Genomic DNA, 27663 nt, shown 5'->3' with positions numbered 1-27663 from the left:
ATGTGGAGCTAGAATATATTTACATATATTGCACTGCATCACCCTGGGTCTTTCTTCAAGTTGCAAATATATAATCCTGTGGCATTTTACATTTTCTGTACTCTCCCTGCAAGTACCCTATACCCAATATTTTCATCCATGAAAAGAAAGTATCAAATTCCAACCTTGCTTTCTTGATTCTAGAATTTAGTCACTAAATAAAAGATTAACTGCAACAGGAAAACCTAGAGGAAAGTCCAGTATATTATTTTCCTAGAAATGGTTTGATCTGTGAAAATAGTATATTTTTCTATGGCTTAGAACAACTAAAGGTTCTGTACCAAACACAGAGAATTATTTTTCTTATCAAGATAGCACATACTCATTATAGAAAATATGTAAAATGCATTTAAAATGGGGAAGAAAGTGATCTATATTCCTGTTATTCAAAGATAACTTATCATGGCTAATATTTTGGTATATTTTTCTACAGTCTTTTTAATTAGCTGTTTAGCAAAGCTATAATTATATGGTATCTAAGCAATTGTACAATTTAAAGTTGTCTCTTTTAACAGATTACAAAAATAATAAATATTTATTGAAGCTAACTTGAACAGAAAAATAAAAAGAAAAAAATTAAAATTACTCTGAATTTCATCATTGTATTTTGTAGATATTTCCTTTTGACCTGTTTGTTCTGCATTTTTTCCCCTGGACTTTTTAAAACATATGCAACATAGGATCATTTGTATATAATACTTATCATTGCTTAATTGTTCAGTCTTTATCACTTTAATTGTCCTCTGATTCAGTTTTTTCAGTACAGTTATTATAGATATAAAGGATGTTTACTAAAGACTCAGTTTTTTCAATACAGTTATTATTGTTTACTAAAGATTCAGGAGTAAACATTCTGCTATCCTCTGAAGCTTTGATTTTTGCGAAGGGAAAACTTAAGTAACTCTCCAGTGCAATGTTCTAATAACGGTGTTTGCTAGCAAATGCCAGAACTGAATAGCATCAGTCACTGTTTTAAATGGTCATTAGAGCTTTCACCTGAACTATGAAGGGTGGAGCCCAAGAAAATCATTTCCTGGTACTGAGAATGAAATGGAAGCCAGAGAGAAATAATTCAATGGAGCCTTCTGAGTTTGAGGTCCAAATAAGTATAAAAAGATACTTAGTTTCATTTATAGTGTCTCTCTTCTTGAGTTCTAAATTTTGATTCGTTAGTCAGTAGGGCTTACATAATAAACCTTCAAGTAAACTTTTCAAGAAAGCAGTGCTATTATAAATCTTTGCATAGATGAGCATGTCTTTCTGTTATCCTAACATGAAAAAGATGATTGAAGTGTGCACACAGTTTTAAGACCACAGTTTTCCCTCTGAACAACAGATACTGCTTTTACTTCAGAATTTAGTGAGATAAGTCTTAGGAAAGCCTGCATGACTGCTTAACTTAGTTTTATTTTTGTTCTAATAATTGTATGATAGTGCTTGATCTTCATCATTACAAAGTTTTGCCAAACTATATGAAAATAATATATCTACCCAATGATGTTTTCTTAGAACCTAGCTGTCATTTGTAAAGAGAGAGTTTTTTTCACTCACAGACATTTTCTTTAATTTTGTCTTTGATTATTGAATATTTTTCAAATGTTCTGGTTTCTTCCTCCAGTACACTTACAAGTTGTAGATAATCTCTCAATTCTCTGACTTCCAACATGTCTCCTTCCTATCATTTTTTGTTTCCACATTCTGGGGAAGCTTCTCTAGTTTGTCATCCATACCTCTGACCTAATTTTTCTACAATGACAGTTTGGCCTTTAATGTAAAATTTAATTTTGTTTTGCATTTTTAGATTTCACACTGTCTTTCCTCACCATCTATCTCCTTATCATCTCATCCTAGTATGTTTTCATCTTATCCAGTTCTCTCCCTATGGCTTGCTGATCCTTTTGATTAGACTCCTTGATATACAAAATTCTGTTGAAAATACTAAGTAGTTTCCTAATTGTCTCATGGTCATTGTGAGAGTTCTGCATTTCTGAGCATTGTTCTCTTACCTGAAATGAGTTTTTTCATAGGCCACGCGTTGTTGGAAATTTCGTTATGTTTACTCATCTCAAAAGGTGGAAATGCATGCAACATTCTGTGCACATTGCATTTTGCCTTTCACCCTCTGCTTTAGTTTTAGGCTAATCTTTGTCCTGGAGTACCATCCAGTTGACACATTGATAATCACAGCTCTTATATTTATTCTTTTCTAGCACACTTACTGACTTGTGGCCCTACTATCCTGATGATATTTCTCCCACCATGTTTCTTGACTCACTGGCATTCTAAAAGATGAATGACATCCAACATTAGAATTCCAAGAATGTGTTCCTAATAGAATTTTGCCAGTCTCCACCTCCCTCCTACGTTTTCCATATGGGACTACAATTCCTATGGTGATATGCGCCATCATCTGTCTTCCACTCTCAATTATTATTATTATTGTTATTATTATTATTCTGCCTTCCATTCTCAATCTCCTTGGTTATTTTGTGGAAATTGCTATCTCTAAATTGTTGCAGGCAAAAGAGAAGTCTTCATGTGTAGTTAGAAGGGCAGAAGACAGGTGAGGAAGGGAAGAAGGAAACTATGCTATTCACAGTACTCAACACTATCAGCTGAGGAAAGGGAGGTTTTGGTTGGCACAGACCTTGAGTCTTTGATTCTGAAATCAGACAGTTGAAGAAAGAAAGAGAAGGATGTTTCTATCTGCTCTGAGAAAGACAGGCTCTCTGGTTCAATAGTTCAATAGCACAAGCGGTCCCACTTGTGCTGGCACTCTCCAGTTAAATTCCATCTGTCTTGAAGGAAATTACTATTAACTTTTTGTCACCACGTTGCCTGTGAGTCCGTGTTTAAGAATTCCAGTCTTTTTTCTTTGTCTTCAAGCATATTTAGTGACAGGTTCCAAGAGGTGGTTAGGTGTTGCCAATCAGATGCCATTTTTAAACCAAAAGTCAAGATTTGCATCAAGGACATCACATTGAAAGTCTGCATTCAAATTCTCCCTTGGAGTGTGACCTCTGTCTATGACTTCTTCTTTACATTTGCATCTTTACCTGGAAATGGTAACAGACCTGAGAGGAGGATGTTTATTTTTAGTCTTGCCATTTGCAAGGAAGGCCCTTTGAGCTTCTAAGAAGATGCTTAGTATCACAAAATGTAAATCAATCATTTATCGTAATGATCGATTTCAAAATATTATTTTTCCATTTGGGGGATTTTTTTTCATTGTCTAAACCACACCTTGGTTCTTTATAAAAAGAATTTTGGACTTTACACTATAGGAATAAAAAGTTTCTATTGGCTTGAATTGCGGGTAAGGAGGTGTGCAAATGGCCTCAAGTCATACATTTGCAGAGGAAATATCATCCAGATGCTCAGGTCAGCCTTTTCTTGCCAGACAGCTAAGAACCGTAGCAAAACTGAGTCTAAAATCTTTAACAAAAGAATTCCACAATCACTTACCTTTGAAACGGACATTAATTAAAAGAAACATATCCCTTGTGATCAGAGTTTAACTACTATTAATCAGAGTTCACCACACAATTAACACTTTGAACTGATTAGCAAATGGAAATCATAGCAAGACATTTTGAGGTTAAAATAGTGAATGGACATATTCTCTTACCCAACTCACTGTCCCTCATCTTTTAAAAGAAAAAAAAAAAAAAAATTAAGCACTCCAGTCATAACGAACTGGGCAGATTTTGTTTTCAGTGAGGTGTTTGCCATTACATATTGCACATAATGTATGGCACTGTTAGGAGGAAAAAATTGGAGTCAAAGTGGCTGGAAAGTTAGGTCTGCTCTGTAGCACTGTGAGATTGTTGACATCTGCCGAGGTTGGAGCGCTCAGTAAGCAGGAAATGGGGTGTCACTCTGAGTGGTAGTTTACCATTATCCTGGCATCCTAATGAAGTGTCTGCAGTGCACAGAGCTTCTGGATGGCATCTTAACGCACGGCTAAGCAAAAGCACTTCTCTCCCTGTCACTGTCATCCATCTGCCTGCACCCTACTGTAGCCAATGGGATGGAACCATGCTACAATGTGCTATAAGCCATTTAGAGTTGCACATTGCATAATCAGTCCCATCAAATATGTTAAAAATGGCTATTATTGGTTATTTTCTTCAAACTCTGGCACCTGGAGTTTGATACATTAAAGTTAAACTTTTCCAAGTGCTGTTTATGCTATTAATTCCGCATTCCCCTTCCCCCCACTATCTAAATGAGAATGAGTTGCATCCTCATTGTCTTAAGTCCTGTTAATGGACTGAAAGAGTTGTATGAATATTCATTAAAAACTTCACTGTACATCACACTTGGTGAATTTGTCAATTTACAATGGAATGGAATGGTCATTTTCTTCAAGATAACCATTTTTTAAGAAAAGGACAAAGAATAAACCAACTCAGATCACAGATCGGTTGTTTTCATCTTTGAGCACATTGTTTAGTTTGCAGTGATAGTTTGAGGTCTTTTGATAGATTTCTTTAAAGACACAGTGCATTTCACCAAGTACACTCGCAGTTTAAGCTAGCATTGCCGATGTCGGATGATTAGATTTGGTGCTTTAACATTACCTCCGATGAAATGCACACGTAGTAGAGAAGAGGATGTCTGTTATGAGGTGGCATAAGTAGAGCAAGGCGTGTGTGTTATCCTCCTGGAACGTCCAAATAGATCATGTGTGATCCTCCGGCCGTGGCTGCATAGCAGCTGGATTGTGGTGGCGAGAATTGGCGTGGTAAGATGGCCACCAAGTTGAGAAGGCTCTTTCTGTCGCAGGCAGGGGCAACAGGAATCTGCTAAATTCGGGGGGTAGGGTGGGGTTAGATAAACAAGAGGGCATAACATAATTCGGTTGCATCAGGAATTTTTTTCACAGACATTAAAACTATGGTAAACATAACAGCGGGGAGGCTTGTACTGCAGCACAGTGGGAAGCTCAACGCGTCTGCCCGCACCGTGCCTGGTTCAACCACTGCTAGAAGTCTCCGAATTTCATTAGCACTCAACAATTCACCCAGTTCCCCAGAAAAGGAGAAAAAACCCAGGCACCAAAGCCCCTCACTAATTATTGTAAATGCTCCCAGGTTACAGTTTTGGGGGGACAATAATGGCAGAATGATGTTAAGCTAGAACGGAAGAGTCATTCTGAAATAAAAAAGAATAAAAGGGCTCGCTTGTTTGTTTATTTGTCTGTTTGTTTGAAATCAGTGCAGTCTTTCATTCGACGGGTAAGACAGTGTGTTAGAATATTAGACCACCTCTTTACAATGAAATTTTAGATGACCTAACCAAAGTGTGTACAGCTCTTTCTGAGCAGTGAAAGTACAGGTTGGTTTCACAAATGACATCTTCCACTCCACCCCCTGCCCCCAAATTTATGCAAGTTCGTCTCACAAATCTCTGAAACAGAAAATTGTATCCTTTGGAGGAAATTTGTAATAATACAAAAATTAATGTGGAATCAAATGTAGGAAGACTGGCAAACTACTGTAGATTATTGCAAAATACTGCATGTCAAATTCAAGTTTTTATCTCCCCCTCAAAGAATGGAATTCTTTGAGAAAAATATTGGCTTTTTCAAAGGGAGAGAGGTCTGCTATTAATGCCCGTAAACATTTAAAATGGCACAACTTTTTAATGGAATGATAGGTGTTTATTTTTGCTAAATCCAGGCTTGGGAATCTGGTTTCTTCATTCATATCCCCCCAGCTGCTGTCAGCATTACAGCACATCAGCTTTTCTTCATGTGCGGATATTTCTCCAGAACTCATTTGCAAAAAAGTCGAAGCAATATTCAACACCACATCCAAACCTCTTTTAAACACACAAAGAGATAGGAAAACACATCAGAACTAGACCATTGAGAAAATCCTCCTTTTAAATTTACTGTCTGCTTCACGTGCTAGTATAAAGTATCCCGCAAAGTCCTGTTTGTGATCCATTTGAAACAATCTTGATTTGCTTAAATTGTCACATTCTTCTTGCACATTTCTTCCTAAATGCAAAGATGGCAAAGAATTCTCCTCCCTCTTCATTACAAAAGTGCAGAATTTCTGGTTTGTTTATTCCTAATGGAACACTTGAGAAAGAAGAAAATATATAAATATCTCCTTCAGAAGATTAGTTGTCTCAATCTTTTTAAAAGAGAGTATTTGTTCATTTCTTCCCCATGGTAAACAATTTGGGCTTTTCATTGTAATTTTCCATGGTCAAATTAATGCATTTCACTTTACTGTCCTGGTCCCATGGTTCAAAAACATCGTACTTTTTAATATCCTTATTTCTTCTATATATATTAATGTATGTCGTTTAGGACACAGATAGTTAGGGATAGAACCTAAGCTCCTTTTTAAACAAATTTGTTGGCAGAACCTTCGACTTCATTGTAACTTACTGGAACAGAATCTGGAAAAACTCACAATCGAACAAAGTAAACTACATCGTACTCCTTATGAGAACACATTTCCAAGCAAAGGATTTCAGGCAACAAATGGCATACGTGTTTTGAGTATTACAAATCAAGCATCAGAAATTTCATCTAATCTACTGGTAAATATTCTATTGACAAGGTCAAGAAGAGAGAAAACTCCGGCCCCCAAGACGGAAGAGAGAATAAGCATTAAAAAAAGTGGACAGTTTATCAACTTCAATTTCTAAAGGACTGTGCAGTCCCTTTATAGGATGTAGAAGAAAGTCCCCTAACTCTACTGAAAGTATGTCCATATGTGTGTGATTCTTCAAAGATTATGTTAAGGATGTTAATGAAAACGGTGGCTAATAATTTCAAGAAACCATAAAGAAAGAGAGAGAGGGAGAGGAAAGCAAGCTGTGGCAAAAAACCTGCGCTCAGCAACTTTCTGGGGGAAACGGTGAAATGTGACTATGTGATTTATAATGAGAAAAGGTATCTACAACATACAATTTTCTACCTAGCTGCAAATAATAATTCATAGTGATGTCCCTTCCAGATAAAAGACCTTTGCTATGTAGGACCCATGTGGTAAAATGATCATGATAAATGTCAGACCAGTGCAGGTAACGGCTTTACAAACCATTAAGATTAGCTGGCTCTTTTTTCCGATGATAACGGTAACCATGCTGTGACTCTATGTGGTAATAATATCTCAGTCCTGATAAATGCCAGAGCCAGGCAGAGGTGTTTATCATTCCCAGTTCAGAAATGCTGACTAAAGTTACCACATGTTGCCTGTTTTTCTTCTTTTACAATACTCTCACAATTAAAAAAAAAAAAAAAGCTGAATCATACAATTATTTTATTCCCCATTTCTTAAAGGAGTTTGATGCTTGTGCTATTAACTCTCCCCTGCTCTCAATGTCACTGTGCAGCCATGTCGAGTGAACTGGCTGGAGAAACAGTTCACCTCATACTAACCACTATCTCCTCTTGAGAGGTGTTTTGTTCCAGATGAATAGTTATGGATAAAGTTGAATATGCTTCTTCAAAAAATATTTTTAACCCAAAAGACAGGGAAAAATATTTCTTCGTTCACATTTTTCTTAATTGTGTGACAGATCCTAGTTGTTTTCAAGTGTGATTTTTTTTTAATCCCCTATAAATTTAATTTGTCTACCAGTGGAAAGAGGTAGACACATTAAAACTTTAAATCTGGAAAAGTATTTGTAGGATTGCCACCCTCATGAAAATGTACAAAGATAATGCTTAATGTAAATAGCTACTTGAGTATTTGAAAAGAATTACTGGTTTATGGTTAGAAAGATGTCAAGTGTCTCAAAACGATAAGCCTGGTTTTTTTTAAAGGCTTGTAAAACCAGATATGCATGGATAAATATAGTTTAAAGAAAATTCTCAAAGGAGAACTAAATAAACTAGTGAGCTTTATTTTCTCAGCACACACTCTCACCTGAGGATGAATTAGTATCATTTGTAAGTTACAGAAATGCACTTGGCCACCATGACACTTGCAAAATTACTTTGAAAACAAGAAATTTTAGGGAGGATACTGCGATCGTGCTTTTCCTGTGAAGATTGCTGCCACTACCTTACTCTTTGATTCAGACAAACAGCGGCATTGCTGCAAAACTGAGGAAATTTGTTTTAAGAGACAGTTCCAGGTTGGTGAATTTTAGAAAATGTTATCATCCCCAAATTGATAGCACCAAAGCAATAATACAAGTTATTAAAAGTTACTTAGAGCCTAAAACTTGAATACGTTTTCCAAACTTGCCCTCAGTGTGAGGTCAATACACCAGAAGTCCCTAGGATAACATAGATACAGTTACATGAAAAAGAAAAGGTGATTAAATTACTTTCTTGAATGTATTTGGGGATATACAAAGAAGTTAAGAATAATGATTTGAAGACCTTCAGAAATTGATTAGAAAAAAATTTTTATGTTTGTGACTTGATATTAATTGCATTTCTCAATTATTTTGAATTTTTTGGTATAGTGAACTAACACCCAAGAAGCATTTTGAGTTTAACAATTATCGTAGAGGATTCCTTCAGTCAAAAGAAAGATACAAACTCCACTGATAACTATATAATGATATGTCTTAAGTTTAAACATCTCTGGGACATATTTTGTATCTTATCTGCCCCTCTAGGCTGTAAAATGACAGTAGATAGGGATCAACTTTGTGTTTGCCACACGCTGCACGTTGGTCTTAATAAACATTTTTTTCTTCAACCGTGTGTACATATATATGTTTAATACTCTAAAAATTATTTAACAAAAAGGTATTTTTTTCTTTTCAATAATTTTCTAGTTGGTATTGCCAGAGACTAGGAGTAGAGGTGAAAAGAAACAGAAGTTGGCCTTAACAAAACTGAGTTTGCCCCTAACAGCATGCTGTAGATGGCCTAGCTCCGCCTGCACAAGGACCAGAAATGGCCTCTGGAAATGATGTGAAACTGGCCAGGATGCTGAAACTTTCCTCACAGGTTGAGCAATCCATGGTCTTATGTCAATCAGTTGGCCAGAGAATTTTTGTTACTGACATTTATTAGCTATGGAGAGTTATTTTTAAAATTCTTCCTAAAAGGGAAAAATTGTTCAAAAATCAGACAGCACATTAATATCTCCTGGAAGTAGAAACAAAGAATACAACAGAAATCTGGTGTACCAGTGAGGGGATTAGATCTAATACGCAGGTGATCCCTACTAGAGAAAGTAGATTCAGCTCCGGCTGCGTCTTTCCTGCCCTGTGTTCTCAAGTTGAACTGCCTTGACATAGATTATCAGTACCTAAAATCAAACTTACCAGGTAACTGCAGACATTAAGAATGTGCCTTCCTTTTAACTAAGTATAAAAAATGGCTCTTCAGTTTGGAGGGGGCGAGGGGAGCAGAATCTTGAAAAATTGCCAATTGCCAACTCCAGGTTAGCCTGAAGTCCATTGTTCTTCCTTTTTATGATGCAATGGCACATCTATTTATAATACACTATGTCTACTTATGAATTAGAACCAAACACTCTTTCATAATGGACAGCATTCTAAGTATTTATGGCTTCATATGATTTGGGAAATGGCCTTGAACTATGAACAATCATGTGTCAGGGCAGATAGGATGATTCAAAAGAAAGATTTTAATGGGAAGGGTACTTACATTCAATAAGCACCTATAATATGTGCATTTATGTACATTGAGACATTTAATTCAACAACTGGGTTGTGCGTGTGTGCGTTTAAATAAGGAACTGGAAGCATCGAAATTCAAGCAACTTGTCCCAAATCATAACTGCAGAGCAAGAATTCTAACTTAGTTCTTTCAGACTCCTTCATGATATACCACTTCTCTTAATTTATAACAGGGATTTAAAGCCTCTATTTGTATCCATCTGTAAGTCTTGAATTTGCTCCCCTCCCCCGCAGTGTTCCTCCCTGAATTCAACGTAAATTATTTAAAGAAAGTTATCAAGCGATTGTTGTCATGCCTTGGATGATTCCTCAACACCCAATTCAAATTTTATAATTAAAAATCATGTCCTCAAAGATTTGCATCCAGTTGTATGGTACACTAAAAAAATAAAATGTTCTCTGAAGATAATCATTCCTCCTGTAAGCCAGGACAGTCTCTAACTGAATTCTGAAATGGTGATGATACAAAGAATAGAAAGTGAATAGAAACTAAACTGCTTTCTTCCAAATATAGCCCTGACGTATAAGTGACTACCATTTTTTTCATACAGGATGCACTATACATTCCAGAGTAACTTTCAGAAGCAGAACAGCTGTGATATTGCTGACCTCCTCAAAACAAAGGGGTACAGTTGTCCTTTAAGAATTACAGACAAATAGAAAGAATAGTACTACTGATACATTGGTTACTGGGAGAATCTGGTCTTTTCTTCCCCTGGGTGAACCTACATAACAAAGCAGAATTAATTTTGAAATATGATTTAACATGTGACTATAAATAAGTTAAGAATAATAAATGCATAGATGATAAGGCCGGAAAAGTGTCCAGGGGTCACCAGGTCCAGGGTTTTGCACTGCACAGAACTCTTTCCATCGTTGTATAACTTTCTCTTATCTCTGCAAAAAAAGGCATTCGGTTGTAAATGTCCTTGTTTTAGTAGCAACATTTCATGCAGATAAATGCAAATGCATCATAAACCATATTTTTAAAAATGTGTCCTCAAAACCATGAATCAGAGGAAAACTGTAAAGCCACATCCTTACCATAACATTAAAGGCTATTTCACATCGTGTAGGAGCTGTTACTTCTCTAACTGGCCTGCAGTTGTTTTTGAAGAAGCTCATTTACAAAAGAGTTTAATGTAGTTTGAGAATATGGGGCCAGGTGAGTGAGGAATAGGCATTAGTAAAAAACAGTTTACTATCTCAATATGTACATGTACACTATGCATATTTTTACATAGACATTTTTGCTACTATTGGGTAGCAAGAATGAAGCACTACAGAAAGATTTTGTATGCAATGTGGGTTCACAGCTCAGAGATTGGAGAGGCTATTGGGATCTGGGTGGGAACTAAAACGGACGTATTAGAGAACATAGAGTAGATACAAAATTAAATTATAAGGGAATGAACGTAGGAGCAAATGTGAGTGAAAAAGGAAAGAATCATGGAGGGTTTTTTTAATTACTGGCAAGATTTTGTATAAGTCTCTTAGTATACAGTTTACCTAAGAGGTTCTCTAATTCTCCATGTAGAAAAGGTTCATTTCCCCCCTTTTAGACATAATGTAAAAGAGTCAGAGATATCTCAAAGTCTTCTCAGAACTCTCAATACTTCACAAGAATGAGAAACCATATGCTGAAGGAGAAATATTAATAGAAAATGCTGTCTTTCAGATGCTCACTGAATCAGTTGAAGACAGTTGACGCATCTGTAGTAAACTGTGTCTGAATCTTAGCTCATTAACCACTGCTGTATTATGTATGCTGATTCCAGCTCCTAATATGACACATCAATAAACCAGATCAGAAAAGGTGTCATTTTGATTTTAATGCATCCAACTGTATTTTTAGATGTTCCTCTACTTAGAAGTGTTTGTGTTATTTCCTGATTTTACAAGCTATGGAAGAGTGGGTATGGTATTGATTTGAAGGGGAAACCACTGCTTTCCTATAACCTTTTCAAAGATTTTGTTCTGATTATTTTGTAAGAACAATAAATTGCTCCTCCTTGATAATATTTCAGCCCTCTCTAAGCCATTGTCCAGTACCCCCTCCACTACTTAAGTGTAACCCAGCCACAAATATGTATATACCACCATTCATTCCAGTTCCTCAATTATGTGTGAAAGCAGAGGAAGAGAGAAAAATGTTTCTATAAAGTATTCTTTGCGTAGGATGTTTCTTACAAGCAGATATGGGAACCACCATGTACTTTTATAAGAATTCTTGCATGGAACTGAGCTGCTCATCAATCAGATCATCAGTCTCTCTGCCCACCACAAGTTATTTAGTGTGTTGTAAAATGTCAGGCTACCATAGCAAGTGTATCGTCACCCACTGGCACCAACTCAGTTCAAGTATTAGAAACTACATTTTGAATGCTCACTGCAACCAGGTAGTATGCTCATTGCTGAAGATAAAAGGTGAACCATACCCAGCATGGGCCTCAAAAAAGGTGGCGGGGGGGGCAGGGGTGAACACTTATGGAGTACCTACCTTTTACTAGTCATCGTTAGGTTCATTACATACTATCTAGTTCAATCCATAAAATTGGCCTCAGACATTTTTCAAAGAAAATAAGAAACTTGACCAAGACCACACAGCTAATAAAAAGCTGTTACAGAATTCAAACCAAGGTCTGTCTGTTCCAATCTGTGTTCATGTCTTTCCTTTGTTCACTAGTTCTTTCTTTATTCATTTAACCCACTATATACCAGTATAAGAGCTGCCTCCGTTTATGGGAAAATTCTCAGTTTAATAGGAAAAATTGAACGGCATTCAAGCCATGAAAATATCATGCAGAATGTTATCTACGTAGAATGTCCTAAGTGCAATGGAACATAGAACAGGGACTTTGTCTAGGGAAGGTCATAATTCTTTTACCTAGTGGTTAAACAGACAAACTAAAGTTTTAATTCCTGCCCAGGCACCATGGCAGTGACCTTGCACATTCAAGTATTTCCAATTAAGCAACGCCAGCCTTTCTTAAACCTACCCAGACTGGGGCATATTTCCCTAAAACTGAGGTTTGCTGGATATAGCCATTTAGACCACTCTCCATTTATTGTCTGTCAGGCTTAGATTATGGCCACTACTCCTATAGTCCTCAATGTCAACAGATCCCTTTTTTGGAGACTCTGACATTGACCTAATCATAACCATGGCCAGAGACTTCAGTGAAATTAGAAAGGTGTCCTCTCCTTCCTTTCCCTCCTCTCCCTCACCTCTCCTAATTTCATCTTAATTGCTTGAATCAAGTAGTTCAGCAGATCCTTAGGTAAATTAAACTACTAGCATCATGCCAAACTATGCAGAATATACCCATCTCGTAAATATATAAATGTATGTATATGTACCTGTTTATGTATATGATCATTGGTGTGTTGCATTAGCTTCAGATGGCTAGACACAAGGTATCCAAGTATCCCTAAGTGCTCTGTCCTGAATGTACTGTACCAATTTCACTCTCATCTTTCTTGACTTTGTTTTCCTTCTTTTTCTGAGTTTCTCATATCCTATAGGCTCCAACTGGTCCTGTGAAGCATCACATTGTCTTACCATCATTAAGCTACAAGGTGGCTTTCTACCCTTTAGCAGAAAGATTAGATCTGCTGTCTGCTGTGATGTTGCAACTGGCTTTTCTGTTTTTCTCTCTCTTTTTCTCTCCTCTTTGTCTCTTTCATTTGCAGTTGTCCAATCCATATTATTCCGGAACTCTTCTAAGAGTAAGTGCAGTTTTGAAAGCTCAGACTGTGGGAGGCATTATTTATAGACCTCTGTGGTTTCAGGAAGAAGAAGAAACGCTTCCAAGCAGAGTTCTACTAGGAAGACTGCCCCCACCCTACTTTAGCCAAATACTATCTTCTGCAGGATATTTTCCTGTAATTCCTTATAAAAAGTTTCTTTTGCAAAAGTGTATTTAAAAAAAGGAAAACAAAACACCCTGCCAGTTTCTACACTAACTGTTTCTTGCCCCACTGTATAAAGTTTATATACCTAATAACAGGTGATTATGAACTGGGCTTTTGGAAGCACACTGTATTAGGAAGTATGTTTGATTTAGAGACCCACCTTCAAAGGCTTCAGTACACAAGGACTTACTATGTTAAAGAAACTCAGAGACCAACAGTGCAGGACTGGTCTGACTGCTCCACAGATTCAGGGAAGCTCTTTATACTGTGTGTCCCACTCTGCATAGCCTCAGTTCTCAAGGTCATCTCATGGCAGAACCATGCCATCTACATTCTGAGGAGCAGAAAGGCCAAAGGGCCACAAAGATAAATTAGCCTCCTGCACACAGCCTCCCTGGAAGTCCCACATAACACTTTGCCTTCTCATTGGCTGGACTCTGTCATACGGTCATTCCAGCTGCCAAGCAAGGAAGCTAGGATGAAGGATGTGGCCATCCCTTCAACAGCGGGATTGTCTAGCTAAAGAAGAAGAGAATGGATATTGCGTGGGTGGGTGCCTTACATATTATTCTCTTATCTGTCATCTTTTCCAGCAGTGGCCTCTTTAGAATCATCAGGAGCTCTGTGCTAGAAGTTAAAGTATAGAAAGGAAAGGCACCTGAGTCAGTGTATCTAAAGAGTTTAAGTTTGAGAAGTAATTATAATTCTGGGCCCTGGTTAAAACTATGGTAAGATAAATTCTCTAGCGTACTAAGTCACTCAGTTCTTCTTATGCCACCCACGCCCGGAAAGGCAAAAAGAAACAAAATGAAGGAAAACAACCAATATGGTATGCAGTTTTGAACAACTTCCTATTTTTTTAAAATGTATATGACCAAAAAATTAAAAATCAATAAAAAATACAAATTAAAAAATAAAACAAAATGTATATGAATAAGCATTATGCTTTCAAATTTATTTGCACTTTTTTGTTTTACAGCAAAAGCAAAATGTATTAGGGAGAAAAGATAGCATAGAACTAATTTTTAAAATTCTTTACTTCTCCACAAAATCAAGCAAAATAATAGAATGTTGGTAATTGAATGAGAATATATGTCCTTGTGTGTTTGTTTTATATTGTTGCTGTAACAAATTGTCACAAACTCAGTGGCTTCAAACTATAAAAATTTATTATCTTACGTTCCTGAAGGCCAGAAGTGTGAAGTCAGTTTCACTGGGCAAAAATCAAGGTGCTGGCAGGACTGTGTCCCTTCTGGAGGCTCTCTTCCCTCAGCTTTTCTGGTTTTTAGAGGCTCTCTTTACTCCTTGGCCCATGGTCCTTTATCACATAGCCAAATCTCCTTTCATTTTCATTGTCATATCCCCTCTCTCTCCGACTCTGACCCTTCTGCTTCCCTCTTAGCCACCTTTGTGATTACATTGGGCCTCCCAGATAATCCAGAATAATCTCCCCATCTCAGAATCCCTAATTTAATGACATTTGCAAAGTCCCTTTTTCCATGGAAGGTAACATTTACAGGTTCCAGAGATTAGGACAGAGACATCTTTGGAAGGCCATTATTTACCCTGCCACAACTTATAAAATAATAAAGCATTTATGAAAACGGATGTAATACCTGATCTTAATAAGAAGATCGCGTCAGAGCCACACTGTTGCTGCTTTCATTTTCCCATGATCTAATTCAGAGTCAAAATAAAGAAACTTCATGATCCTGATTTCAAGTATAACTGTTCCCTTTGGCTGCTAATAAGAACTTTAAGTTGCTCAGACTTAGTCCAGAATTCTCCTAAGAAAATTCCCTCATGCACCTAAGAAATATCATTCTTTTCTAACCTTCCTTTTTAATTTCTTTTTTTTTTTCCAGAAAAGCAAGACAATAACACAAGAATTGAAACTATAAAGTCTCTTGTACAAAAACTCCCTCCACCAAATCGTGACACCATGAAAGTCCTCTTTGGACACCTAACTAAGTAAGTTGCAAAGTTTCTGGTTCTTCTGTCACAGTCTCATTTCCTAAATGAGCAATATTTAATTTCAAATCTCTAATACAAGAGTTTCCGAATGCATTGATCTCAGATTTCCCTCTCCAGCTGATCTACGTCTTCCTGCAGAAGCTGGGGAATGTACTAGAGGTAGGAAGGGGAACCTACAGTATTTAAAATACTTTCTTTTTTCTGGCTTTTCAACAAGTAGATGTTTGCTGATTGATTGTCAGAACTGTAGCCAGAGCCCTGGGATGGGCTGGGTTTACTTTGTTATTTAGTATAATGGCAAGAGCCTGAAATGATTCAGACATGAGTTCAAAACCTAGCCTCACCACATACCAAGAGTGATGACCACAAATAAGTTACTTAAACTCTCTGATATCCAATTCCTTCGTCTGTAAGACATTGATTCACATTGATAAGGTGCCATCCATGTAAACAGCTAAAAGAAGAGTATTTCTGGAAGAAAAAAAGACAGTGTAAAGACCCAGAGGCCGCACAGAGCTTGATGTATTTGCAAAGCAGAAAGCAGGCCAGGCGGGCTAGAGCCTAATGGACAAGGGGCATGGTGGTGGAGTTGAGGTCATAGATGTTGGACCAGTGTAAGATCACATAGGTTCTTGTGGGCCACAGTGAGAGAGTGGAATTCCATTCTAAATACAGTGAAGAGCCATAAAGAGTGCTAAATTGAGGGATATACAAGATCACCCTGGCTGACAGGTGGAGAATGATTTGCAAAAGTGAAAGCAGGGAAACCTATACGGAGGAGACTATAGTAGTCCAGGCAAGAAGTAATGGTGACTTCAGTGGAGGCCTTAAAGAGGTATTTTGATGATGGATCAGATTGGATTTGCTGATGGTTGGGGTGCAGTGGGGAAGGGAAAGGAGAAATTAAGTGTGCCTGTTAGGGTTTGGGTTTGGGCAAGTGGAGAAATGGTAGTGCGGCACACATGGGTAAAACTGGAGGAGGACGGGCTGAATAGGAAGAGCCGACTGGAGAACTTCATTCTGGACACGTTAAGTTTGAAATGACTGTTCCTCATTTGCCTTCTGTTAACACCTTCTTCAGATAATGCAAAGTGCAATACAAGTGATGAGGTTGTAGCTTTCACCATATGCATATAGTAATGTTGAAGCCTGACAGAGCTTCAGATAGATTGGGCCGTTTTGCTTTTGTGAGATTAAATCTCTTTAATCACCCATGCCTTAGGTTGAGTCATTCCTACAGCTTATTCAACTCATCCACTACATGATTTTTAATTGTAAATGTAATGTGCAGAATTGCACACACACAAAATTTAAGCAACTGTCGTGCATGTAAGTCAGATTTGCCTACTAGTCACTCTTAGCCTGCTGAGCAGAAGCAACTAACATTTTTGTATCTACCCTTCCAGACCTGTTCCTAAGGACATACATACCTCTGTGTGGTTGTTTATTGCATTAGAGTATATCATTCTGCACATATTGTTCATCTACTGTTTTGCAACTCATGAACAGCTTTCCATTTCATGGCATAGTACTCCATGGTATGGATGGTCCATAATTCACTTCACCGGACACTGCGTTAGGGAACATGTTTCAATCTAATTCATCATATTTGCTTCTTACTTATTTTACTCCCACAGGGGAACCTATGTCAAAGTTCAGAACATCCCTTATTGTTAGAATGCCCCTTTTTGTCACCTCCACATTACTGGCTTCAGTGGGAAACCCAGTGTGGTTAAGTGAAATGATCTTGGGCTTCAAAAAAATAAAGAGAGAAAGCTAGAGTCAAATTCTTGTTCTATACTTTATACTCCCTTCATGATCTCAAGCACATAAAATCAGATTAAATAATATCAACCGTATCTTGTGGTTATGAGAATTAAATGAGATAATGCATATAAAAAGCCTGGCACAAGGTAAGCATTCCTCAAATGTTAATTCTTTTCCCTTAGGATCCAGACACACCATGAAAGGGGTTTCAAGTTACAAGTAAATACTGGAGTGCTTATCTCAGTAACTTTAACTGGACAAAGTCGTAAAACAAATGGAAAAGTGTACTCTTTAATGCTGTGCAATACCTAGTCTCAGAGATCTTGAGAAATATCCATTACTCAGTCTCAATTATTCCTTTTTTTTTCCAACTGAAAGAACAGCTATAAAATGAAGAAACTGAGAATCAGCTAAATCCTACTTTGAAAAAAACACACACAGATGAGAATCTATCCAATTAAAAACCTTCAAAGGATGAGAATCTTCCACCTTCATGCCAACAATCCCAGTATTAACAGTTAGTGCCTGATCATGTTTCTTATATTTAAATTAATTTCCTAATTTTGTTAGAACTTTCAGTTGAGATGGAAATAGATGTTTTTAACTAAGATTTAAGATCAGATGATTATGTCACCTTCACAGCATTCACATGATAAGATTTTTCATTACAGATGGAGAAAAAAGTGTTATTTGCTAGCCACCCGCCTTTCTTGAGTGGTGTGACCATATTCCACCCTGCAATGATTTGTAAACGGGGTTTAATTATGCAGAAGTGTGTGCACATGATTATATCTTGTTAAGCATTTCTTGTTAAGTTTTTGATAAACAGCCAATCGTGGCATGTCATCAAAGCTTGAGAAGGCTAAATAAGAAGATTGTTTAACGAGAATTTAAACGTATTCATCTTTGAAAGAATCATTAGAATGTTTTCCTTAGTCTTGATGCATTTGGTAGTTCTTCAGAAAATCTACCATCAACACTTGTGTGTAGTGTTTATTCCAAATTGCTGCAAATATATATATATTTTGAAGTTTGTTTAGTAAGGGTCAGGGAACGTAATGAAGTGCCAAAAATTCCACTTGACCTGCGTTGTACTCTGTAGCCAACAGAATAGAAGTCCATTTTTGCAAAGCTCTGAGTTAAACATTCCCTTGAAAGCAGAGCAACTACCAGCTGAGAAAGCTTAATACAGCACAGTTGGGCTAGAAGGTGGATGCAAGTGCTGTCCACAAAAGCCAGAATTTTTAAAGGATTGTGATTATATTAAGCATAAGATTACGCAATAGCTGCACAGACTGAATAGTCTCAGAGTCCAGAGTCCTCATTCTCGATCAAACTCAAGGTGAAGTATGTGCTTCCGCTGTGATAGATTGAGACCAGAAATTCAGAATACACTATCATCTCAAAATGCCATCAGCCAGAAACCTTTATTAATAGGCACTTTCACCAATTGACATTACAGTGATAAGCACTGGAAGGTCCTGTGACAGCTCTGAATCATCATATAAGTGGCAAGTTCTATCTCTGTTAAAATATAAGTGTCGAATGCATGTTCCTTCAGCCTGCTTCTTTGGAAAGGCAGGCAGGCAAAGTGAAGATGAAGTTAATGGGAAGGAAGACCTAGAAAGATAAGGGTTGCTTGCTGATGGGTAGTGGTTGGACGTTGAGAGCCAGGCAAAGAGGTTATATAAGAAATAGAGGACCATTGAGACTTTATCTGCTGGACATTTGCATGATGTGCTCTGTGTTTATGAAAGAGTATTCTGACAATAGAGTGCAGATAGAACGAGATAGAACGAGATAGAAGAACGAGAGAAAAAAACCCTAAGAGGCCACATGGGAGTTGTAGTTGGTTTGGAGTGATGAACATAAAATGGAAAGCAATGGTCCAAATCCTGAGACTTTTCAAAGGAAAATTCCATACAATTTTTATTTCTCTCATTTCTTTATCCCCCTTATCCAGTCAGCCATGGGAATAAGTCTGCGGTTTCAGTGCTGAGTAATTGTAAAAATAGTTCCTCTGGTAGCAAGTTAAAAAGCAAAAGGAGACAGTGTTTAGAAGGGTGCACTTTTTTCTCTGTTTTGAAATGCAGACAGGGGAAAGAGGAAGATTAAGATGAGGGTATAGAAGACTAATGAAATAAAGTAAACCCCATTTTGTCAGGTGTGAATTGAATCGAGCCCTCTAGATCTGCTGGTGGGGATGTTCCAACCAGCATGGTATGAAGCCACATATGTAATACAGCTCAAGAATGAAAACCTTTCCAATCTTCATGCCTTTTGAGCCAATCATCTTAATTGCTAGGACCCTATCCTAAGTAATGCTGGGGGATGAGAGCAGTTTATGCAGATAAAATTTTACTATTTTCACTGGTAGAAACTTGGAAACAACCTAAGTGTTCAGTGATAGGGGAAGGTTATATAGAACATGGTACATCATATCAGCTTCATAAAATGTGGTTCACAGCTAATTGTTTTCTTAATTAGGGAAATGCTTGTATTAAGTTAAATAAAGTCAGGGATACAATATTTTATATATTTAAGGAGAGTATAAATATGTGGGAAAGTTGTGCATCTAGAAAAGACTGTAAAGCTATTTGCTGAGATGTTAATATTTCTTAGAGTTGTTGAACAATGAAAGTTTTTTTTCTCGTTTTTTTTTTTTTTAATTAATTAATTTATTTATGGCTGTGTTGGGTCTTCGTTTCTGTGCGAGGGCTTTCTCTAGTTGTGGCAAGCGGGGGCCACTCTTCATCGCGGTGCGCGGGCCTCTCACTACCGCTGCCTCTCTTGTTCTCTGCGGAGCACAGGCTCCAGACGCGCAGGCTCAGTAATTGTGGCTCACGGGCCCAGTTGCTCCGCGGCATGTGGGATCTTCCCAGACCAGGGCTCGAACCTGTGTCCCCTGCCTTGGTAGGCAGATTCTCAACCACCGCACCACCAGGGAAGCCCGAAAGTTTTTTTTTCTTTGTGTGTTTCTTTTTCTCTCCTAACAATGGGATAGAAAGAGATATTGAGGTTAAGAGAACCGGTAAAGAGAACAGGCTTTGGAGTTAAGCAGAACTGAATGTGAGCCTTGGCCCTGCCACTTACTGGGCATGTAACTTAGAACTGACCTAACGCTAAGCTTCCTTCTTCTCATCTGCAAAACAGGGATCATAATAGGACCTATTTCTGTGGTGAGGAGGAAAGGAATAATCCTTTTAAAGAGTCTAGCACAATACCTAGCACATAGTTGGTTCTAGTTAAGCATCAGACATCAACATGTATTATTTTTATAGTGAGAGAAATATAAAATTATTTCTAATGAAATAAATATAGGAAGAATTGCAGGGGCTGGGTTGCCAAATTTCCTGGCTTCCAGAAAATTCTTTACCCCACCACAGAATCTTTTGCCAAAACCTGAGTTTCTATACTGGCCTGACTCAGCCAGTTTCCCCTAGTCCCAGTGAGGCTGTTTTCACATGTTTGACAAACCACGTGACGCCTCCATGTGTTGCCCAGTCCCTGTGTAAATTCCCCTGCCCAATTCTGTACTGTCACCAGCTCTCCATCAACCTGATCTGAATCTTGTCCCGTGTTCTCAAATCCAACTATTTTCACCTTCAAAGTTGTAGCTTGCTGATAAGGAAGTCTGGTCCGCTTGACTTCTAGGCAGGCGTGGGAACACTGGAGAAGGACACAGGTCCTCCTCTGCTTCCTGCCCAGAGCCTCCCATCACAGCAGTTTCCTAGGGACGGTTCTCTTCTTGTTGTCTGACTTATCAGAATGGTTCTCACAGTGAGAATTTCCTACCAGGCAGAACAGCACACTGGCCACATGGAAGCCTGGTAAGTGAGATAATTTGGAGCTGGTAGGGCCTTACCCTATGCCTCAAATCCCCAGTGTAAACACTCCTAGAATTTTATCAGCTACATATCCACCTAGAATGGACACTGACCTTTTCAAGTTCTAGAATTCCTGTTGCCGTTCCTATAAGTAAGCTGTCCTAGCTATTGCTGAAGTCTTTTCTCACATTTTTATTTCCGGGATAAAAGTAATACATGAGAATTACAGAAAACTTAGAAGATAAATACAAAAATATTTTTCCCCCAGCTAAATTGAACTTGTTATCCAGATTTACTTTGTGGCATGCATTTTGGAAGCCAAAACAATCTCAAATGTTTGATGGTGGGGGGGGGGGAGGATATAAAAGAACATTCAATTCCCATATAGGTATGTATTGTCCAGAGAAAGTGAAAATGTCTTAGAAATGGGTGGCTTTTAGAGGTGACATAAAATAATGTCATTCGTTGATTTTCAAAGATAGCCTTGGAAGAATATATTTGCTGCAGATTTTAGATGCAAATAAACATTCTTATAGGAGACTTGCACTTCGTAAAATAGGCTGAAAGGAGAGCACTGACGCTAAGAAAATCGTCCAGCTGTTCATAGAATTCCAAGGTGAATAGACAAGTCTCATGGAAGCATGCCAGTTGAATGCCTCATTGAAAGGCGAAACTGTTGAGCTGTGGCTATTTTGTGAGAGTAAACCGATATTTAAAGCTTCTCTGTGGTCTTCATGGATGTTAAATAAATACTCTACAAAAGCATGTCAGAGGCAACTCAAATGATGATGACTTAGAAATATAGGGGTTGTATGAGGAAACAATGGTGAGGAAATAATTCATCCACTCTGTCTTTAAAATGGCATTGTGAGCATTTCTGATATTTTGTCGGGAGGGGGGTGAGACATGGCCAGAGATGGACTGGAAAGCCCATGAGCCGGCACCCTTCTCTCTGGTCAAGAGCAACGGCTGGTGAGGCTCTGCCTCCCGTCAGGCCTCTGAAGGCTCAGCTCTGGGGTGCTTTGGAGCAGGCTGTGTTTTTCTGTGCTGCCTTCTGGCATTCCACCCTTTTTCTGTACACTTTGGTCTCTCACCCAGCCACAATACCTGATATCCAATGACTTGCAGGCCATGGGTGTTTTTACTGGAAAATAAAGAACCTTAGCAAATTGTTATTTTCCCTTTTTCTCTTTCTTTTTTTTTTTTTTTTTTTCCCTGAGAAACAGGGGCTGCAAGTTGTTTGAAATAAGCCAGAAGCCTAATAGCTCCTTTGCTTGTGTATTTGAAATGGCACCCTAATCACTTTGAAGAGCTAATGTACTTCCTATGGGCCTGAAATTTCTCAACTGGACTCCCGTGGCAGAATTTGGCCTGTAGTTAAGAAAATTAATTACTCTGATAGTGAGGATGAAGCAATAGTTCCCAACTCCCTGTAGTAATCATTAAAATGTCATCTACTTAGGAGACATCTTGGCATGGGATTTATAAGGTTTGTGAGCTGGGGACTAAGTTCAATGATCCTTCCAGTGGTGGATCCTTGTTCTAGAGGAAGGCTTTGGGAGATAAGGTTTTTAAGATGGGAGTGAAATTACTTTAGATCTTTTGATTTAACATTTGAATGTTAACAGTTAACCACTGAATAATAAAAAACAAAACAAAACTTAAAATGGCTACTGACCATTTATCACTGTCTTCTCTATTGTTAGCGGTGGCTCACCTTATGGGGGTATTTCCCTCATAAGAGGTAAATTTTTTAATTTGCCTCACCCTTCCCCACTGTGAATCTTGGCCTTTCATCTAATGGAAAGAACCAGGGATTTGGAATCAGAAGACATAGGCTCAAGTCCCAACCTCAGCCCTTAGAAACTGTACAACATTAGGAAAACCTTTAATGCCTCTAACCCTCCCTTTTGCTTATATGTGAAATGGGTCAAATAAATTCACACTTGAGAAAATATTTGTTAACTGTGAAATCCTATCCACCCATTCCTTTAGGAAGTCTTAAATGAGTGCCTACTGTACTCCAGGCACTGGACCAGATCAGAGGTTGGCAACCTATGGCCATGGGCCACATCCAGCCTGCTGCCTACTTTTATCAACAAAGTTTTATTGGGAAACACACACGCACACCTATATGTTTATGTCTTGCCAATGGCTGCTTTCATGCTACAGTGGCAAGAATTAAATAGCTGTAACAAGTTGCACAAAAATATTTATTATCCAGCCCTTTACAGAAACAGTTTACTGACCTTTCACCTAGATACCAGAGGCATAAAAAAGATTCCTACCCTCACTTATCCTATAGTTTCCCAGGGTAGATAAATTAATAAACAATTATAATAAATGTGGTGAGATATCACAAGACAGTATGAGAGCACCAAGCAGGAGCTGAAATTTAGCCTAGAGAAACCAAAGAATGCCTCCCAGAGGAGAAGACATGGCTATCTTTAAGGAGGTCAGTTTGGCAGACAAAGGCCTGCTACAGGCAGTGGGAAGACTGTGTATAAAGAGGCAGGAAGAAGGAGAACCACAGTGTGGTAAAGACATGCTGACTCCTCTGGAATGATGAATTAGGAAACATGAAAGAGGTGACAGGACATAAGCCCAGAATGTAGTAAACTAGAGCTAAATTGTGATGAACATCATATGCTTTGCTTAAGGAGTTTGAAATTCATTCTGTAGATGTTAGGTAAATCACTGAAGGGTCTGAAGCAGGCAGATGAGGTGATGTGATTTGTGTTTATAAGGAAGGCAACGCTAGAGGTAGTGGAACCAGTTAAGAGGCTGGTATAATGTCTAAATCAGAGATCCCATAGTAAGGGAGTGTGGGGTGGGGGAAAGGAATGGATACAAGAGGCATGGAGGAGGTCGATTCAATAGAACACGCTCACTGAGTACATGTAAGAGGTTAAGAGGAAGGAAGATTCCAAGATGGCACCCAGGTTTTGAACTAGCTGAATGGTGATACCCTTAACTCAAACAGAGCAAAAGGAGAAAATTGGAGACATAAAAGAAGTTGAAATTTTCTGGACATGATGTGATTTGGTCATTGCTCATATTCCATTAGAGAATAAGAAACATATGTTGGGAATGCGGGAAAGTTGATTGGAATCTAGGTATGAATTTGCGAGTCATCAGTTTAAAGATGGCCTTGGGGTGAGGTCATGAATAAACCCAAGGAAAGGTGTGAACCTAGAAAAGAGTTGAGGGCTTCCCTGGTGGCGCAGTGGTTGAGAGTCCACCTGCCGATGCAGGGGACACGGGATCGTGCCCCGGTCTGAGAGGATCCCACATGCCGCGGAGCAGCTGGATCCGTGAGCCATGGCCGCTGAGCCTGCGCGTCCAGAGCCTGAGCTCCGCAACGGGAGGGGCCTCAACAGTGAGAGGCCCGCGTACCGCAAAAAAAAAAAAAAGAAGAGAGTTGAGGACAGACTCCTGAGGGTGTCCCCATTGAAGAAGTGGCCAGAGGAAGGGATACTGGGAAAGGGGTCTGAGACTAGCATGCCTGGTAATAGAAAACGTGGTGAGAGCAGAGGTATTATATTTTGTGGTTAAAACTATTGCTTCCACAAGACCTAGAAAATTCTTATGGTAATGGGACATTGGGCAGAATTTCTAGTGATGTGATCTCCTTTTCTAACATTCATCCTTTGGCTCCTGAAAAGCCATAGGAATGAACATATAGTAATCCAGAAGAAAGAAAACTTGTTCTTTAGTATAGTCAGGTCCTGGAAACATTGATAAAGTTGGAAATTATGACCTGGTCCCTTCTACCATTAGTGCTTGGGCTCCAGGAGGGCAGGAATTTGTATCATTTTGATTCTTGCTATATCCCCAGAGCCTAATACAGTGTTCCACACGTTATAGATACTCAATGATCTTTGCTGAACAAATGGAATCACATGAACTCATTGAAGAGAAGATGGACATCTAATAGCCATTGGTGGTTCCAATTAAGATCAACTTCTTAAGCTTGTAATCTTGGAAACTTGATATACTTCACACTAGCACTAGGGAATATTCCATTTTGAGGTTATTGTTAAGTAAATTGTTTTTCTCAAGTTTCTCTCTCCTCACCTGATATTTATCCTTTCATCGTGATGAAGAGAAGAGCAGTTTTAATTGTAAAAGAGGCAATATTATCACTAAGACTGCAAGTTAGGAGGCCTGGAATATAATGATGAATGGGAGCTAAGGGAAGCTGACCTTGCTGAGTGAGTCTTGGTCAGGGAATCTGTGACCACAGACCAGTGTTGGAGCCCTTTAGATCAATTAGTGCAGCCCAGGGTGGGATTGCCATTTCTTCTGATTTCTTGATCATCTTGGATTTGTAACAGATCTTGGAATTTCAAAACTTAGTTCTATACCTTCTGTGAGTACTCTTACTACTAAATTAAAGAATCTCTATCACTCCTGTCTCCTATCATATCAGCCAACCTCCCTGTCCATCTTTTGTTCCAGATCCAATATTGACTTCCTACTACCTTGAATTATTTAGCATCAGGTCAAGGAAAAAAATTATGATTACAAAAACTTGACCTGTGCTATTAAGTGTATAAAGAGGGCTTCCCTGGTGGCGCAGTGGTTGCGAGTCCGCCTGCCGATGCAGGGGACGCGGGTTCGTGCCCCGGTCCGGGAAGATCCCACATGCCGTGGAGCGGCTGGGCCCGTGAGCCATGGCCGCTGAGCCTGCACGTCCGGAGCCTGTGCTCCGCAACGGGAGAGGCCACAACAGTGAGAGGCAAAAAAAAAAAGTGTATAAAGAAATTTGGTTCTCCTGTTTTATGGAGCAGAGACACATAACTTCAAAGTGGAAGGGGGAAAAAAATCAACCAGACCTCAGGTCACCTGATTTCCAGTCCACTAGACCACACTCTGCTTCCTTGCCAACACCAATACTCGATTGTTTCCAGGGAAGAAAGAGGGAGAACGACAGGCCAACTGTGATAGAGGCACAGGCCCATCACTTGAATAACTTTTTAAATTGAACATCAGCTATAATCCCAATCTTTTAAATAAAATAACCTAATTAGTTAGTATAGTGACATATTTAAATAAGGGGTTTCTTGGTGTCTATCCTTCTATCTCTGTCTCTCTGTCTCTCTCTCTCCCTCTAACAGCTTGCTTTCTACCTAAAAAGCACTGGGAAAAGTTTTATTTTGGGGGGGTCCTTTTTAAAAACAAGTTCCATGACCATATTTATTAATGCTTGTGTGTGTGTGTGTGTGTGTGTGTGTAGAAAAAACACATTTTTTTAAAAGGCAGTGATGGTGCTGTCTTTTACCACCTTCTTTCTCCTCCTTAAATGGAAAGCACTGAACCCAGATGCCCAACCACGGAAGATATTCTTCCAGAAGCAGCATCTGGCTTCCTGGCAAGCCCTTCAGGCGAGTTGTTTGGGGAGCTTTGCAGTTGTCTCTTGGTCTGTCACGTGTATCAGATACTGTGGCCCCTCTGGCTGGCATGTCCAGACAGCTGCCAATTCCTTTCGGTTCATCTTTAATTCTGAGAACTAGTTCCCTTATTTTCATTTCTTATTGGACTTATTTTTCTCCCCACTGCCTATAAGAATTCCAGGACAAGGCTAATTTCTCACTGCTGTCTGCCTGTCAACTTCCTCTCCAGGCCTCTGTCTTTTGAACCCAAGTGAAATCCTCCGTCATTTAGCCCTACATTAAAATAGGTGACTTTTAATAGTGTTTCTTAGCCACTCCTTGTCAGCCTAGCTCCTTGTAATCTGCGGGGTTGTTCCCTGAAAAGAAAACAAAACATTCCATCGGAGTAATTTATTCTGGTCTGTACACGAGATATGAAAGTATTCCTGGCATTTGTGTATTATTTAGTTAAATCAAATTGGCTCCCTGCATCCTCGTCACACCATGAACAAAAGAGCATCTCAGGACTGGAAAAGGGGAGGCCACACGGCAGCATTTACAAATAGCTCCTGCTTCAGGACACCAAAATTTTTAAAGTAGCTTTCTTTTTTTTTTTTTCTTTTATCTGTTAATGTAAATCTATTGTTCTACTTGTGAAGGATTCTGTGGGGTTTTTTACGGATAATTGTTAAGAACACAGAATCCGATGGTAGCCCACGCACAAGGAAGCCGTGACAAGGTGCTGACAGGTCCGGCTGCAGCACCCAAAACGCAGAGGAGAAAGAAGAAATTAGAGCTGCAGGGTGACATCCAGGAATAGTTCGCATGGGGTAGCTGCACATTTCCACGTTGCTGGGGGGTTTTGCCTCATGCAGGAAAAAGTGCAGATTGTATATGAGATTTCAGATCCCAAGACTGTATTGGCTGAGCTGAGAAAAGACTGGGCGTTAGTAATGGACAGAAGGAAATCTCAGCCATAAGTAATAATTAGTCTGTGGCCAGTGGCAGACTCAACCCACAGTTGACTCTGAAGAGGTCCGCAGCTAAAACCACGGGCTTACCTGGAATGAGAGCCTCTGGGGGACAAGGAAATGAATTTAGGGGCTGTTTGGATCAGGACATTGGGAAAATCT

At 38.8% G+C, this 27663-nt stretch overlaps 1 protein-coding gene across 7 annotated transcripts in view; it reads left to right on the top strand.

The window, feature by feature from the left end:
* The window catches only part of ARHGAP15 (Rho GTPase activating protein 15), a 623182-nt gene that overhangs the window by 548773 nt on the left and 46746 nt on the right, over nucleotides 1-27663 (top strand). For 6 of the 7 annotated variants that reach the window (XM_022569650.2, XM_022569649.2, XM_022569655.2 and 3 more), the window contains one exon: nucleotides 15453-15558. The exons of the other annotated variant lie outside the window; for it this stretch is intronic. In XM_022569650.2, the coding sequence (XP_022425358.1) occupies nucleotides 15453-15558 (106 nt within the window). The remainder of the gene's footprint in view (nucleotides 1-15452; nucleotides 15559-27663) is intronic. 7 annotated transcript variants of the gene reach the window in all.

The sequence above is a fragment of the Delphinapterus leucas genome, chromosome 8, assembly GCF_059928025.1.
Source record: "Delphinapterus leucas isolate spDelLeu-1000000601 "Yukka" chromosome 8, BTC_Dleu_Yukka2, whole genome shotgun sequence".
In the NCBI taxonomy this organism is placed as follows: domain Eukaryota; kingdom Metazoa; phylum Chordata; class Mammalia; order Artiodactyla; family Monodontidae; genus Delphinapterus; species Delphinapterus leucas.
Note: the sequence above shows the minus strand (reverse complement) of the source record. Positions and strands in the feature narration are given on the sequence as shown.